The following is a 17,919-nucleotide window of genomic DNA, read 5'->3' on the forward strand; positions in this document are numbered from 1 at the left end:
ATTGAATATAACATATTATTTCATTTTAGAGCTCTTTAGTAAAGAAAAATACTGTACAGCAGGGGAAATTTAGAACAATAAAGGAAAATAAATTCGTCGGTCAAAAATATTCGTCGGCAAAAAGTGACAAAATTATTGCCAAGTGACGAAATTTTTTACCGACGAATATTTTTGACCAGCGAAATTTTTGACCGACGAATTTTCTACCGATAAGGTAATCGTTTAAAAATCCGCTTTGAAAGTTTAAGCATGTGAAGCAGATACCAGGTACCTTTTTCAGATGTTTTTCTTTCAAAAGCGTGAATATTTTTTCATTGACGTGGACATACCATCTCGCAAAGCTAATCCACCCTTCTTATAAAAACGTTATAACAACAACATCATGTCAGTGATGTAATGAAACCATCTAAAATAGCGCGTTCAAAAGGTTGACGGCTGAGATATTCCGCCAGAAAGAAGCGATGTTACTTTTTCTATAATAGGCTTTCTTACATTAGCATTAGCTGAAATAAAATAAACCAGTATTTGACGAAACTAAAGCTACGGGGACACGGAAACAATTTTTATGCGATTGCAACAAAAACATTTTTTTGTTGCAATCGCATAAATATGTTTCACTGTGTCCCCACGTTAAATCTCCTTGATTGGCAACTTTTTTCGCTAAAAGTTTTTGTTGCTGAAACAAAAAAAAAATTCAAATCGATTTGAATTTTATTTTTGTTTCTGCAACAAAATTTTCATGTTGCAATTGAGAATTATACAAAAACCCTCGTGTCCCCTCACCTTGAGAAGATTTTTTGCAACATTTTTTTATTTTACCCAATCAAAGTGGTTTATACAACTCAAAACAAATTATGACATAATCTTCCCATTTTTAACACGCAAGACATGAGTTCAAAATGGTGGAGTTGCTTTGATTTCATTTTTATAATTTTGTTTCGGGTGCTAGGCCTATGCGACACGGTGTAAAATTTTATTGCGATTGCGACAATTTGTTTTTGTTGCAATTGCACAAAAATTGTTTCCGTGTCCCCTTAGCTTAAATCTTTCGAAAGAGAACATTACATATTTAGTTCCAATTATTTATTTTCTACACATACAACTATTTCGTTCAAATACAAATAGTTTCAGGGTACTTTTTTTTCGCCCTGGAAATCTTTTCTTTTGGAGGAAATCTACAGGGTCTTTGACGGGGGAGGGGGTGTATGTCGATGTAAAAAAAATTAACGGTATTCGCAGTAAAATTAATAAAGGAATTTAGAAAAAATAAGTTGTTTGATTTTACTAAATTATTATGCTCTGAGTTTTGAATTTTATTTACACTGTAAAAGATTATTTAAAAATCATTAAAAATAAATTAGAATTAAGTTTTTTTATTTGAAATATATCTCAAAAAATTAGTGAAATTTGTGCAAAAGATTTCTAGGGAGATCATAAAATAGGAAATAAAAGGGATCTAAGTACAAGTCCTTCAAAAAGTTAGCAGCAATCTCAATGAATACACAGGCAAGGTGTACAGCAATCAAAAATTAGTTTTCCATTTCCTTGAACCATGAGTCTTATAATGATTATTACACATTAAGACAAACCGTTCAAAGAGAGAGTTCTACTCATTAAGCTTCACTAGGGCTTATCCTCTCTGATCGGATACCAATTTTCGTTAGAGCATGATTGGAGTATCAATTTATTTCGATGATAATAGTTAACTATACCTTAAAAAGGCCATTTAGAGAGCTTTTAGAAAGGAATCTTTATTTGCCAATCAATTCATTTTAAGAGCTAACTTTTTTAATCAATTGGAGCAAAGTGCAGAATTAAGAGACAAGAACAAAATTGGCATTTCGAATAAAAACGTATGAAAGATTTGCAATGTAACATACATACATTAGACTTCATAAGCGTGAATTACAACTAAGACTACGGAGCCCTGCGGAGTCTCCATAAATCGAACACGCAAGGGGAATATAAATCTGTTCGAGTTAAGGAAATTTTCGAGTGATGGAGTAAGGTTTATAAAGCATAATTAACTGAAGGAACAATGAAGGTTGTTCGATTTATAGAGGTTCGAGTTTAAAAAGACTCTCAATAGCGTTCTCAGGGGTGTCGGATAATTTGTGTAGGAGATCACAATTTTGTTACGAAGTAATTCTTTTTTTAATGTTATGAATAGATAATTGTTTTATCATAAAAGTCTACTCTTCTACATAAGTTTTCCGACACCCCTGAGAACGTTACTGTGTACTATTTTGAACAAAATCGCAAAAGTTTTGCAATGCAACATACATTAGCCTTCATAAACGTGAATTATAACACCAATCATCATTAATATAGTGACATTTATAAGTCGTTAAAATCACAATTAAAACATTGTTTCTCAAACATCATTAATTCGATAATTAGCAAGCATCCCACGCCAGTAGCTGGCTTTGATTCCTAATTATAATACATTATCTCTGCCATTAGCGGTTTTCTTGGTATTCGACTAAGCGAATTTTAAGTGCTCAAAAAAAAATGCAGTAGTTCTTTCTCTTTCTCCATTGATTTTGACAAGCTGGATGAACCATTTGATTGAAGTTTTATGATTATTTGGGGTCCCAAACGATCTAATTTAATGGGATAAATTTTCGCGAAGATTAAGTTCCGCGGGGAAGAAGACAAGATTTTCACGATTTTGTGCCTTTTACTGTCAAATTGAACAACTCAGTTATTGAAAAACGCATAAAAATCTTTTTTGGAGCTGTTCAAAAATATTTCACGGATATAACAAATTTCCATTAAGACTTAAAGTCTGTCTCAGAAGTATGTGGACACTTTCGTTTTTTGACCTTTTTCTCGACACCCATTTATGCTATGTTAGAAAGTTATACACGTTGGAAAGATATTTCCAAGTAGAATAATCTAATTGATAAGAGATTTTTGAAAAATTAAAAATTATGAAGGAAAATGAAGATAAAAAAATATTTTTTCTACTGTTTGAAATTATGACATCAGAATATTTAGAAACTTTAAACCTTGCCGATTTCATTTCAAATCTGTGTTCGGATTTTTCGTGGCATTCCTGGGTAAAAAGTCATAGCCCTTTGAAGTAGGCCTAAGGCGGCCAAAAATGACCAAAAACAGCAAAAGTGTCCAACTTCATGGTGCTATAATTTTCAATAACTTTCTAACATAGCATAAATGGGTGCTGAGAAAATGCTCAAAAACCAAAGCGTCCACATACTTTTGAGCCAGACTTTAAATTTCGCAGATGACAAATAAATTCACGAAATCCGCGAAATTAATCACCGCGAAAATTTATCCCATTAAAAGTAATTCGAAAACTTATGTGACGTCACAGTTTATAAAAAATCCAAAAATAATCTATTTTCATAAATGCATATTGTAAATCGTCGTCCACATGACTAAAGTGCCTTAAAATAAGTGCCTTGGAAAATTGAAAATCTTTTAATTCTGTTTTGTTTTTAAGATTGGCCTTTTTGTCATATGAAAACATTGAATATTCTTCTGTATGACAAATGACGAATCTCAAATACAAAGGTGAACACCACAGTAAAATTTAAATTTTGTAAGGTACTAATTTTGAGATTGAGCATTAAGTTATGTGAACGACGAAGTGTGGTATTTGAAGGTACTCCATTTAAAATGACATCCCTCAAGAAAAATAATGAAGCGCACGAACAATCAATCAACCAATTATCAAAACGTTTATGCCAGGTTTCATCACAGCTTTATTGCAATTGCAAAATGTTGTGTTTTTTGAAAATATTCAGTGCCAACCCATATGTCGACTTTATTCTATGCTTGTAAAAGTTATAATTGTAAGAACTCTCTTCAATGAGAAAGTTGGTTCCAGAATCCAGTCTAAATAATGCCATTGCCATAAAAACAAAATCAACAAAGAAACTCACTCATTTGAAATTGATCCCACATCTTCGATTAAAATCCTGTTTACAAATCTCGATGTGACCATGTTCTTTGGAGTGCGATTCCAATAATAATCGATTTGGCGCACCATACTGTGCGTTACTTGTTACTGGTACTCTTCGTTGAGATTCCTACAAAAAACAAAAAAAAACCGACATCACCTTCCTATACAGATATCATATTTAAAAACACTAGACTGATACAAGTTTTTTTATAAGAACATCCAAAATTTTTAAAGCCTTCGGATGTTCTTAGCATTTTCTTATTTTCACCAATTTTTGCCTATTTTTGCCTATTTTTCTAAGAAACCGGCTGTTTTAGAGTCGGCAAAGCCTTAAAATGTTCTTAACTTGTTCTTAACATTTCGGCCATCGAAGCCTTATGTTCTTATATAGTTTGCTCTTATAAAAAACGTGTAAGCTTCTTCAGCTTTTTCATACCAAGCAAGGTAGGACGATTATCAACCCTTTACGGCTCCCTTGAGGAGATTGGTGATAAATTTACATGGAACTTTTTTGAACAGCATTTTTAAACTGCCTCTACAAATAAACCGAGAAGGTTCCCGCCAAAACTTAATTCAATACGAGACAATATTTCCCTGAAATCCTGCTATTCATGAGTTGTGTTACCCTTCAAAAACTAAATTTTAAATATAAGGAATCCACACAACAAAAATAATATTACTTTTCATACCTCTTTGTGTAAACTCAAACCGTGTTGTTTTGCGTGTAGACGATCGTCACGATGCAACTTTTGATTGTAGCCTTCAGTCATGTGATGAACACGATCGTAAGCACTCGTCGAATTGTGCTAAAATTGTGAAATATAACAAAATTTAATTTCAGTGATGATATAATGGTACGAGCCCTCCCCATGGAAAATGGGTTCCACTTATCGAGTTTCAAGCCCGAAGGGCTAGAGGCGAGACTCCTGGATGGGAAATGAAACCACTGATTTCCCATCAAGAACGCCCACGCATAGTTTTTACACAAACGCAGGATCGAAGCTTAATCAGGATCTATCGCTAGATTTCAAAAAATGTAGTCCTCCAAAACAAAGGAACCGCTAAATACAATCCGTCGTAATGATGCGTTTTGGATGTGAAGTAAGTGGCTTCAATTTCTCTTGCCTGAGAATAGTTAAAGTTTAGCCCTTCGGGCTTGAAACTCAAATGGTCCCACTCCTTATAAAGTTGGAATTCCTCCTTTATCCAAGTAGGAATGCAAAGCGCTGTCCAAACACCGCTAGTTCTTAGCTCGAACTCGGAGCTCCAAGACAGGAGTCAAGTGCGAAACCACAACACCACTACGCCTTAATTTTAGTAGTCTAATTAAGCTTAAAAGTCTCAGTCAGAAAATAGACACACAACCATTTAGCCCTCCCTGACATTTAAATTTGTCATCAGATTGATTTTGAAATATTTATATATGTTTATGATCCAATGTATAGCAATGTGCCCTCCCGGTTATTACCATAATGGCTTTATGGCAACTCCTGAACTTGGGCACAGGATGTACGGTTTTTTTTATTGATATATATGTTTGTATCAATTTTCAATTTCCAGTAAGTTACTGGGAGCTGAGAGTAGGTGTGGCACTCCACCTCAGCATTCAACATCCCAGGTCTAGCGCAATGGAAAAAGAAATAGACTCCCTCACTCCCCTGCACTCCTGGCTCCGCCGACAGACACCAGATGAATATACTAACCAGAATCGAAATAAAGAGATTTTAACCTACCTTAGTGGTGATGTCAAAATAAGTGGTGGATTGTTTTTCATCTGATGGTATGGAAGGTTGGTAGTTTGTTTGATGCATGAAATTGTTACTTTCTCTTAGTCCTGATGTCGTTTTTGATGGAACGAATGTCCTCTATAAGAATAAAAGTTAAAAGTGTTGTTAATCGAAGACAAATCAAAAAATTCCAAAGGGATATAAAACGTGTTCGGTTACCTCATTTTTAAATCTTGCTACACTTTTTTTATAAGTAACTCCAATTTTTGGGTCAGGGCTAGGGTTGCTTAGCATTCTAGCTCATTTTCTGAAAATTTGCTTTTAACCATCCCTGATATTATACCCTATTTATGCTTATTTGGTCCTTTACGGGATAGTGAAAAAAACTGGTCTATTTCAGGGCTGAAGCCTTACTTGGCTGTGTATGTTAATTGATTCTCAGAGGAGTTCATAAGTTTTCTCCATTTCTGTCCATTTCATAAAGTTACACTTGAAGACTCATAATCACCATGGAAATGGTTCAAAACGAGGCAGTCGTTGTACTCAAATCAATTTATGAAAAGGCGTCTTTGAGAAGACAAACTTGTTTTTCATGGACCAAACTTGACTTTCAATAGCCAAAGCTGTCGAGACCTCAAATGGAAAAAATTCTGAGTAAATCAGATTTTTCAATATGTAAAGGCTTTAAAAACAGAAAACAAAAGGACATACCTCAACTTTCTTTAAGCCTTGTTTGTTGTAGTTCTAAGACAGAAAAATATGATTAGAATGTATTTTAAAAATGAATTAAAAAAATTTAAAATAGGCTTAGAGGATTGTTATCATCTAAAAACTAGACGAATAAAAAACTTCCAACAAAAGATACTACTTGTCTCTCTAATTTAAATTACCAATCAAAGATTGTACTGTTTGAGAGCTTAAAAATCTAAATTATTTGGTTTATTTTGCTTTACTACGTATATAATGACTTCTTTTTTTTAATGAAAAAGAGCAACATTATGGTTTTGATGGGTGAAGGACTCCACCCGAAGCAAATTTCACAAAAGTCTTCTGATGTTCATTTTTGAACAGATGATTTTCGAAGTAGCAAGAATTGTCAGATTTTTATCTAATCCCATCTATTTTTCAAAGATTAATGATGCAGAAGCGCTTTATCAACTACTTGACTTGTGAGCAAAAAAATGCGCCGCAAAACTTCTAAAGGGATTTATGAAAAAATAAACCAGCGCTTTTTAATAAAATTAACACTAGATTAAACTATGAAAAATTATCTAAATGTTAAGCCATAGATGAAAAGATTTGAACCAAGCCAACCTAAAAAACTAATTTGAAGAGCAACTTTCCAAGAAAAAGATCTACGGGTGAGAACTGCACCACTGGATAGGCTACTTCCCGGAAATTTTACGGGAGCTCATACACCAACCCATTTACATGTGCAGAATTATTTTTAATTTAGTGTGTAATCAAGGTCTTACAATCGAGGTGCTATCTCAGGAATTGAATAACAAATTTTGGTTGGTTTGTAAGCTGGATGCTGCACGTTAGTAATTGGTCATTTTGTTTCAATAAGCTTTTGATTTTTACTTAGTCATGGGATCTTCAACTTGATTCAGGTAACTTTCTCTTGTTGTTTCAAACATATGCCAGATGCCATATGCTGTTATTTCTGGATCCTTGATTTCCTAGTGTGACTGATTGATTGATCACACAAGAATTCAATTTCAAAATATAATGGAGATAATATCCAACGCTTTCCTTCTACTAGGTTCAGGAATGTGTTATTATCACCCCTAGTCATAAAAAAAGAGGGGGTTAATTGTTAAATCCAAGGAACGTGGTTACGGAATGTCTACATATATAAACACCAAAACAGCGAATCGTTTAGGGGTCTTCGACAAAATATTTCAAATTTTTTATCGACATTGCATTGGGCCAATAAGCTTCAGACCCATTCCCCCCTTGCTCTTATCGGCTAAAATTTTTCAAAACCAACTTTTACATCTTCGAGAACACAATTTTCTCCAATCATGTGTGTCATTGCGTTGATCCCTCCTTCCCATAATGTCATCGTTTAATTTTTGTCTATTTGCACCAACATTGAGTTTGTTCATACCCGCATTGATATTGGTAGTCAAAATGAAAGTTAAAAAGACGCAATGAAGCAGAATGAAACAGTAGCAGGCTGCCCAATGAAAAAATAGTTTTTTTATCTAAGCTAATTCAAAACTGTATATTATACTTTTAAAGTTGCGAATTTGTGCACAAAGGTGAAAGCAAGTTAAATCGTATGCTTTCAGTGGAGTTTGTGGACGAAATCAGAAAGAAATTGGCTGAAAAGATTTTAGTCCCAATACTTGTTTTTTTATTGGTATGTAGTTGGACCCCCACCCCCTTATCAGCCCAATGCCGATAAAAAATTTGAAAGTTTTTTGTCGAGAATCCCTTACTGTAATGTATTTTCAATTCCTGGACTCATAATTTGAAAATACATTTTTGCAACATTTTATTTTGCCGACTTTCTTTACTTAAAAATGACGCAAACAAAAGAAGTTATTTGCGATTGTAGACTTCATCATAAATACGGCAATCAAAAATATGTTCCATTTGGGTCCTAAGACATCTTCGTCGGTCGGTCGGTCGGTCGGTTATGTATCCAGAAAAAAAAATGATACAGCCATGCATAATTTTTAAAATATGCATGATACAGTAATTATGCAAGGCTGTATCATTGTTTCTATGCTGGAGTACATAATTATTCAACATGGCTGCCTCTTTAAAAAAAGGTCTATCTTATGCCTCCATCTTTAATTTGCTAAACTAAATGTGCGCGTGCATGTGTTAACCTTAAAGTGACCCTTATTTTTGGCCCCCAGGGTATTGGCCCTACCGCGTTGCTGAATTTTGACATGAAAATTTCAATAAGGGTACATGAAAAAACTTGAACGGAACTCAATGTGGGTTAAGTAAACAAAAAATAATGATTCAAAGAAATGCTCCATTCGCCGTGCCCGCCATTATGGGAAAGATCCGAACCTGCGAACAGCGCCTAAAAAAACCCGACGATTTTACCGACTTTCCAAATCGGGTTTTCTTGTAAATAAACAGTCGGTCAGACAACCCGAACGCAACATATTTTTGATTACCGCCTAATGCCAAAAGATTTATTCTTCAACTTTAAAAATAATCTGTGTTCCTTCTACACTTTTACCCCTGGATTGTTTTAGTTGTTTGGAAGAAACACGTATATGCTGAACCTGACTGACAAAAATTGCAATTACATAAATTATTGTTGAAGAACACATAAGGGGTCACTCACATATTGATGTTTCCTGCAACTAACCTCATTGTGACGCAAGGGGGTGGGGGGGTCAGAGCCTATGACGCTAAGAAATTTCAACAGAATACTATATCGATTTTCAAACTTGTAACATTTTGTATTCCATCCTTCGCTACACCTGCCATCTTAATTCAAACGGATAAAATATAACAGAGATGATATCCAATACCCTTCAGTTACGTTTGTAGGAATATGTTATTATCTCCCTAATCATAAAAACAGAGATACCGCAATAAAAAATAGATGGGCCGTATTTTGATATACAAGGGCCGCGCTGACAGACCGTCTACATAAATATGACAAAACAACGAGCCGTTTGTTTGGGGACAAACAAATGTAAAAGTCATAAGTCAAAACCACTTGTTTTAAACCATGCGAAACGAAGCACAAAAATCAATGTGGCTGGAATATCAATATCTGTAATAGAGAAGAAAAATTACTTTCATCGATTTTTGGTATATTTATGTAAATGACGCTAAGTACAGTGGCGGCCTGTCAGGGGGTGCAGGGTGTGCAGTGCACCACCCAGAAAGATCTAGGAGGGGCGCCAAAAGAGCTTTTCAAGGGGGCGCCAAAATTTTGTTGATGTTTTGGGCAATTCGGCGCCCTTTGGCACGTTTATAGCGCCTTCTATGAGTACAATGTTAATTTTTTTCGTCTGCTGCGCTTTATTTTACCCTCTTGCATCCTTTCTCTTGAATTTTTTCAACACTTCTATAATATTGAATCAGAAGTAAGACAAGTGTTGTGTATCCACCAGGGGTTAAAGAAAATGTGCCGCCCTTATGAATTGGGCGTATGAGAGTGCTCTTCCGCGGCCTGCTAGAAATGTTTAATTGACGGATACGAAAGTCAGTTCTGATGGAAATCCAAGATGGCGGCTGTTGTTTCATTCGACATCTAAGTTTTGTTGCAAGAAGAGAAATTTAACATTATTTAGCAAACCCGATTCGAATCAAATTTATTGCTCACTTTCCCCTAGTTACAAATGCTCACCCCCAAAATGAGAGATTGCCAAAATAATCAAAACTTGTTGATTCTAGCTGTGGTTTTTGTGGTCTTATACTGACGAACTTCCTCCATTTTAGAAGATCTTTTAAGCTGTTTGACCTTTCTTACACCAAAATTTTTTGCCTGCTGCGCCAAAATTTAATGGAGAGTAAAGTAATTTTTCTGATAACAATTTTAGAAAGCAAAAAATATAGACTAAATCGACTTACTAGGTATAAAATTTCCATTTCAAAGATAAGGGGCGTTACTTTCAATCAGTCACTGCTCTTACAGTTTAATATTTTCACTTAATGATGGAGGGCGCAAATAAGGACAAAAATACCAAGGGCACCAATTTTCATAGTTTGCACCAACAAGAAAATTATGCCAGGCCGCAACTGGCTAAGAAAGGGGGTGGGGGGGTTCTTCAGATAGCGTCACAATGACGTTAGTTGCAGGAAAAATCGATATGATACTTTACTTTTTTTGATACTTTTTGAAGGCTTCTTTGTTCGTCTCAACAATCATCCAATTTGAGAAATCCGATGATGGACCATGACTTTGATGCTATTTGAATCAGCTCTCCTAAGAGGAAAGTAATTCGGCAGCAGTGGCTCGTCCGGTAGTGAATTGAGAAAATGGTCCAATTGATGTTTAAAACTAGTTTTGGAGCAGTTTTTGAGGTTACGGATGGATTGTGGGAGGGCATTAAATAGTCTGGGACCTTCTTCTGACAGGGAGTCTCTCCATATGTTTTTTTGCTTTATGTTCACCTCTTTTAGATGACATTTTCTACCCAGTCTCTGGTTATCGTAACTGAAGATGCCACCTTTGTTTTCAGCATAGTTAAAATTTGGTACAAGCTGTTCTAGGATGCTCCAGGTGTAGATAATCCTGTATCTTTCTCTGCGCCGCTCCAGGCTGTATAGTTTAAGTTCTTTGAGCTTCTCCCAATAGTTGAGATGTTGAAGTGTAGGGATTCTATTCAGGTAAGATTTTTGAAGTGATTCCAGTTGTTGGATCAGATATCTTTTTGAAGGTGACCACAGCTGGGAGCAATAGTCAATGTGTGGTAGTACCAGTGACTTCCAAAGAGTTAGCATTACTTGACAATCTCTTGTTTTGAACGTTCGATGGATCCAAGCAATGATACTTTTGACTTTCTCGATCTGGTTTGTAATGTGTTTGCTGTATGTCATGTTAACATCCAGAGTGACTCCTAAATCCTTCACGTCCATCTTGGTTTCGATAGGAGAGCCAGTGTCTGAGAGGTAACTTGAGTGTTCTTTCAGTTCTTCATTTTTTCCGTATTTAAGATGTTCAAACTTCAAGCCATTGAGCTGCATGTTGTTTAATGATGTCCATTGATACACCACATCAAGGTCGTTTTGTAGAAATTGAACATCAGTGTTATTAGAGATCTCCTTCATTAAACGTGTATCGTCGGCAAATGAAGATAGAAATGAATGTAGGATGTTAGTGTCAATATCTTGGATCATTATCAGGAAGAGAAGTGGACCAAGAACTGATCCTTGGGGGACGCCAGAAATGACTTCTGCTTTTTTGGAGAGGATGTAGTCAACAGATACTTGTTGGGTCCTACCGGTAAGGAAGGATCTGATCCATTGCAGTAATTTGCCAGTTATACCATTTCTCTCGATTTTATGGAGTAAGATTGTATGATCTACACGGTCAAATGCCTTGCTGAAATCAAGGTAAATAACGTCAACGTTACGTCCTTTTTCAATGTGATGGATGAGTCGTTCTGTGTGCGAAAGAAGTTGGCTTAGACATGATCTTCCAGACCTGAATCCATGTTGATTATCGTTAAAGAGGTCGTTTTTTTCTAGATGATTTTGTAGCCGTTTTCTGACAATCTTCTCGAAGATCTTTGTTACATGCGAAGTTAATGCTACAGGTCGATAGTTTTCAGGTAGGCCTTGGTTGCCTTTTTTAAAGATGGGTGTGATGAAACTGGTTTTCAAAAGTTGAGGTGTGTAGCCTTTGTCAAGTATATTTCTCCAGATTAGAGAGAGAGGGGCCGCAATCTGTGACTTGACTTGTTTTAAGAAAATTGCAGGGAAGCCGTCAGGTCCTGCTGCAGCATTGGAGGATAAAGTGTCAATCTCCTCTATAATATTTTGTTCTGAGAAGTCGATATCACTTAGATTTGGTTGATTTTCGGTGATTTCTGGCAAGTTATAGTTGGGTAGTGGTTCCATAAAAACGGAGGTATATTGATCTTGTAGAATGTTTGCCATTTTTTGACTGTCATTTGTCAGTTGATTGGTTTTTGGATCCTTCAATGGTCCAACCTTCGGTTTGTGTTTTGAAAAGCGTTTTGCGTACGAATAAAAATATTTTGGATTGGATTTTATTTTCGAAGTAGCATTTGTTTCTTGGTTCTTTCTTTCATTGGAGTATGATTCTTGAAGTTTAAGTTCAATATCGATAAGTTTTTGGTGAATCTTTTTAGTTGATTTCCTTTTCTTTAGCTTTAGGCGTTTTCGCATCAGCACTCTTCTATCTCTGGGTATAATGGTTTTTGTTGATTTCTTTGACATTCTTGAAGGGACTTGATTTTCAGTGATAACGTTTATGCATTTATCAAGAAAAGTATCATATTGTTCGTCTTGGTCTGAGATGGGGTTTAAAATAGCATGCCAGTCAATATTTAGTAAATCTTTTTTAATATTTTCCCAATTAATTTTGTGGCTGTGAAAATTAAAATTGTCAAATTTGTTGTGTGAGGTTTTCTTGGTAAAATTTTTACAAGTTTTGTCGAAAGTCATATGGGTTGCAACTTGGACCATATGGTGATCTGAATGAATGGTAGGAGTGACTTGGTAGTCGAAAACCATATCTGGATTGTTTGTTAGTAAAAAGTCTAAAATATTTCCGTCTTTATGTGTTGGTTTATGAATTGTCTGATTTAAGTTTAGGTGCATCATAAAATCTGTTAAAATATATATAAGCTGATTGTCACAGCTTTTTGTTTGTGTGTATGTATCGTTGATCAATGTGTGTGGAATATTGAAGTCTCCACAAATATAAATGTCTGGGGTGCAGTCGCTAATGGTATCAATCTTTGAAGTGATTGAAGCGAGCATTTGAATGAACTCAGGACCATCTGATTTGTGAATTTTGTTGGTCGGTTGTCTGTAAAGTATTCCAAGAATAACATTAAGTTGCTTAGAGTGTAGAAGGAGAGCTTCGTTTACCCCATTGGAGAATTCCAATAGTGGTTCGAAAAGAGGAGCAATATCATCCTGTAATAGAAAAGCCACTCCGCCGCTGTATCTGCCATATCTAGATTTCTTTCTATTTCTGTCTTTTCGAAATAGCTTATATCCGTCAATTTCTAGCTCCGCCTCGTTATGACCTTTGGATAGCCATGTTTCTGTCAGTCCTAGAAAAATGTGATTCTCTGACTTCAAAATTTCCCTCAGATATGGTACTGAGGAGTGTTTGGTCTGAGGGCAAAGACCTTGGATGTTTAAAAACATGAAGTTTCTCAATGTTGCATCATCTTGAAGTTTGGATTGGATAGTTGGTTTGATTGGTTGAAGTTCAGATTCCCCAAGTGAAGTGGTGGTGGAATTGTGGCTTGGGTTTGGTATCGTTGTTGATTTACCAGCTTGGACACTTCTTGAGCAGGGTAAGTTTGTGGTGGCAGTTTGAGACTTTCGTTGATGAATGAGATCATTTGCAGGCGAAAGTTGTCCAGTATTTTGAGAAAATCCAATGAATCGTTAGTTTCTCTGTGGTTCTTTGTTGGAAGATCTGATTTCTTTGACATGGATCTGGTCCCTTTGACGTGTGCAAAAGTGCAGTGGGTATTGAAGCATGTACCACTTTTAATTGAGGAAGAGCACAATCTGGGGTGAAACTGTGCACAGTTAGTTCCAGCATTACATCCTCTTGGACCTTTGTTTCCGTATTTCAAGAGTTTTGGACAGGCTGTAGGATGGGTGTACTGGCAGTTTTTACCGCGAATACCATGCTTACATTTTCCTTTCATATAGAATCGACAGGTTGGAGGTGTATTGTTGTTGGTCTTGTTGAGATCTTTTGATTCTTCAGAGGGTTGGGAGGTTGCAGATGTGAGCTTTGTGTTGTTCTCAATCTCTCTAAGAAATCTTTTCTTCATGAAATCTGTTCTCCCTAGATGATTAACATCATCAAGGTTTTTGTTTGCTTCTTCATTTTTATTGTCTAGAATAACATTTGGTGTAAGTGGGATTGGTGGAAGAGTTCTTGATCGTCTTTGTAGAGGGGGTATTGAGGTGTCTGATGAGAGATCAGTGTTACTTTTGGCAGGTGAGGGTGTAGGTGTTTGTTCAGGAGAGTCAGTAAGGATAGTAGTGTTAGTTGTTGTGGTTATTTGTGTAGGTGTTTGGGTAGAGTTAGTGTTGACATTGTTGACATTAGCATTGGCAGCTTTATATGTATTGTGTGGAAAGTTGATTGTGTTTTCCTGGCAATGTTGGCAAAGATAAAACATACCAGGAATTTGGTATACCAAGTCTCTCAATTCCTCATCTTGATCAATAAAATTCACGCTCTTTAACAGATTTAGGTAACACGGTCGATGGACTTCTTGCCCACAGGAGCCGCATTTTAGGAGTGAACTGTCATGTATTTTTATTCTGTATGACTGGTTGCATATTTGGCATATATCTGGAAAATAGCTTTGTATAACCACACATAATTTTTCAATGGCTTCATCTTTGTTCATAGAGTTAGTCTTTTTTGACAGGAAGTTCAATGTTTCCATAATAGGATCCTTTCGACACGATTTCAGCGTTTTTACGTTATCTTTGGTTGGCTTTTCTGGATCGTAGAGTCTGATGCAATTTCTAATTGTTTCGTTGCTGGCCTCTTCCGCTAGTTCAGCAAGAACTTGCTTCCAACTATTGATGAGTTCAACCGACACAACATTCCTCATGGTGTTTTGAGAGTTTTGTTGAGTCGGCATGGCTGCAAACAAACAGCACCAAACCAGAGACTGGGTGGTAGGTACTTAACTCAGTGATTCAGTAAAATTACATTGCCAACAGGAGAACTAGTTGAACGAATTAGTTGGACGAACAAAAAAAAGCAGATAATTCAGGATAAGAGATACCTGATCAGCTGCACATGGGAAACCATTCACTGTCATGTGCAGCTGCTCCTCAGGATTTGGCGAAATGCCTGGGTGACCAGCCACAGGACCCTTGTATTGAGACGTGAGATTGAATGAAGCGTTGGACGGAAAGAAGCAAAAAGTAAAGTAATACCTCAATAGTCCAGGGCTAACCTGGTGTGTTTAAGCTATGCGGTCTTTGGTCTTTTGTCCAGGTTGATACTTGATAGCCAGCACAAGCCAAACAAGTTCCGCTTGATCGGCCACTTCTGAGTATAAAACAACTCAGGTGGGTTGGGCTACCTTTGGCCTAGGCCCCGGGATCAGCAGCCTCTACCCGGTATTCGTTTTCTTCTTGACTTTTGTTTATGTTTATGTTTTTTCTGTTGCTCTGAAAAAACAATGGCCTCAGCTCTCCAAGGCTTATTCACTAATTCACTAATTCTTAATGGAGTGAATTTTTTTATATGTGAGTGACCCCTAAGATAAAACAATAATGTTTGGGATAAATAAAAAGACAAACATGTTTAGGGGTCACTCACATATCGATGTTTCCTGCAACTAACGTCATTGTGACGCGAGGGGGTGGGGTGGTCAGAGCCTATGACGCTAAGAAATTTCAACAGAATATCGATTTTCAAACCTGTAACATTTTGTATTCCATCCTTTGCTACACCTGCCATCTTAATTCAAACGCATAAAATATAACAACAGAGATGATATCCAATACCCTTCCGTTACGTTTGTGGGAATATGTTATTATCTCCCTAACAGTGTAGACCTAAAGCTCTAAAGCAGCATCTAATAACATGAAAACCAGAATATGATTCTTCAACGGGAATCAAAACTATAAAGTGCACTTACAAACATCAATTTGTCAGATCTAACAAAATTAATAACCGCACTGTCATCATTGACAATAAAACAAACAATTTTCTGTCAAGAGCCTTGTAAACATTCCAACAACTTCCATCGAAATGATCTATCACAGCTCAGTCTACCATTTTTAGCGCGGTCCGAGGATTGAGCCGAGAACGCTCCGCGAACTCCTGCGCGGTTGACAAACTTCAATCTGTCAATCATTTTCTCAAGCGAAGAGTATGCGAAGCGATTCTAGCTTTACGATAGTACCGCGGGTCATCAATAGATAGTATTCAATTATCATTATCCCTTTGTTTTCATTCCTAGAACTTTTGCAAAAGAAAGGAAAAATAGAAAAGTTGTATTTTTTACTGCTCTATTCACATACTGAATTTGAAAGATCTTCTATGTGGCGTTTTTTTGCAAACTTCAAAAAACTGATTTTTGTCCCGCATTTGCAGGACTTTGGCTTATAAGTGCTTGATTGCAGCATAGGGTACAAAGTCCAAATATGTGTTTCCCGTAATTTTTGTATGAACAGTTAGGTCTATACTGCCTGCCTAATCATCATAAAAACAGAGATACCGCAATAAAAAATAGATGGGCCGTATAGACCTTTTTTCAAAGAGGACGTCCTGTTGAATAATTATGTAGTCCAGCCATAAAAACAATGATAGAGCCATGCATAATTACTGTATCATGCATATTGTAATAATTATGCATGGTTTTATCATTGTTTTTCTGCTGGACTACATAATTATTCAACAGGGTGGCCTCTTTGAAAAAAGGTCTATTTTGATATACAAGGGCCGCGCTGATGGACCGTCTACATGAATATGACAAAACAATGAGCAGTTTGTCTGGGGACAAACAAATGTAAAAGTCATAAGTCTGGGGGGGTGGGGGGGTTCTTCAGATAGCGTCACAATGACGTTAGTTGCCAGGAAAAATCGATATGTGAGTGACCCCTTAAGCGAGTTTATTTAATATCAACACGTTTGTGACTGACTATTGAGTGCTTTTAATCCAAAACTTTGGTATACAAAACTGCCAAAAATACTGGATAGCTAATAAACAATGAAACCACAATAAAACTATGATCCAATACTCACATTTGATAAAATTCCTGGTGGTTTCAATGTGCCTCTGGCTTCTTCAAGATGTTCCTCTGTTGGATAGTCAGTAACGTTGAAGCTGTTTGAATTTGAAAGGGTAGCCATTGCTTACACTTGGAATTAAAGAGAAAAAGGAGAAAATACATAAAAAGACCAGCCTGTCAGCCATCAGCGAAATCTGATTCGATTTGCCACCATTTGTTTATTTCGGTAGCGTGGAGTCGTGATAAGAGACTCACGAATAAGAGTCGTCAGCGCAGCGCGCGTCAAATGAAACGCAGCGTAAAATCGGGCAATCTGTTCAAAAATCCAGGAGCTAAATTATATTGTGAAAACACAACCAGAATAGAGATGTCATATTTTTTTCCAGGGAGCTTCGTAATTTTCTTCAAAGATCTCGTTTTCTATGAGCATTTTAACTTTCTTAGAGAATAGCTGTTATATTTTTCCAGGAGCATAATATTTCTAGAGAACAGATTTTCCAGGAGTCCCATTTTTTCCCAGAACAGATTATATATAATCCAGGAGAGCCCAGGATACAGAACAGATAGTTTTTCCAGGAGAAAGGGACCTCAAGAACAGATATTTCATACTTCCTAGCTCCTAGCCGGTGGCTGCTCTTGAAACAAGGACACTTGTATAACGAAGCTGTCCTTGGATGAAAATATTCATGCAAAATCGAGGAAACTGCCTAGTTTTCCGAAGCTCATTTTTTGAACTACCCGTTTTGCTTTTTTCTCCACTAGAAAAAAGTGGCAGCGGAATCTAAGTTACAAGAAGTGGAATCTTACCACTCAAACGACGGTCGCGTGGTCGCGAGAAATACAATCGCCAAA

The 17,919-nt window shown here is 36.4% G+C and overlaps 1 protein-coding gene across 1 annotated transcript; it reads right to left on the reverse strand.

Moving 5' to 3' along the window:
* Nucleotides 1-1,046: 1,046 nt before the first annotated feature.
* LOC136798184 (cilia- and flagella-associated protein 90-like) lies at nucleotides 1,047-17,296 on the reverse strand. The gene is made up of 5 exons (XM_067054767.1): nucleotides 17,081-17,296; nucleotides 6,367-6,399; nucleotides 5,662-5,793; nucleotides 4,618-4,734; nucleotides 1,047-4,055 (listed from the first exon to the last, which is right to left on the reverse strand). The coding sequence occupies exons 1-5, from the start codon at nucleotides 17,186-17,188 to the stop codon at nucleotides 3,909-3,911; spliced, it is 537 nt and encodes a 178-aa protein (XP_066910868.1). The 5' UTR covers nucleotides 17,189-17,296; the 3' UTR covers nucleotides 1,047-3,908.
* Nucleotides 17,297-17,919: the final 623 nt, after the last annotated feature.

The sequence above is a fragment of the Clytia hemisphaerica genome, unplaced genomic scaffold (assembly GCF_902728285.1).
Source record: "Clytia hemisphaerica strain Z4C2 unplaced genomic scaffold, Clytia hemisphaerica genome assembly, whole genome shotgun sequence".
Classification (NCBI taxonomy): Eukaryota; Metazoa; Cnidaria; class Hydrozoa; order Leptothecata; family Clytiidae; genus Clytia; species Clytia hemisphaerica.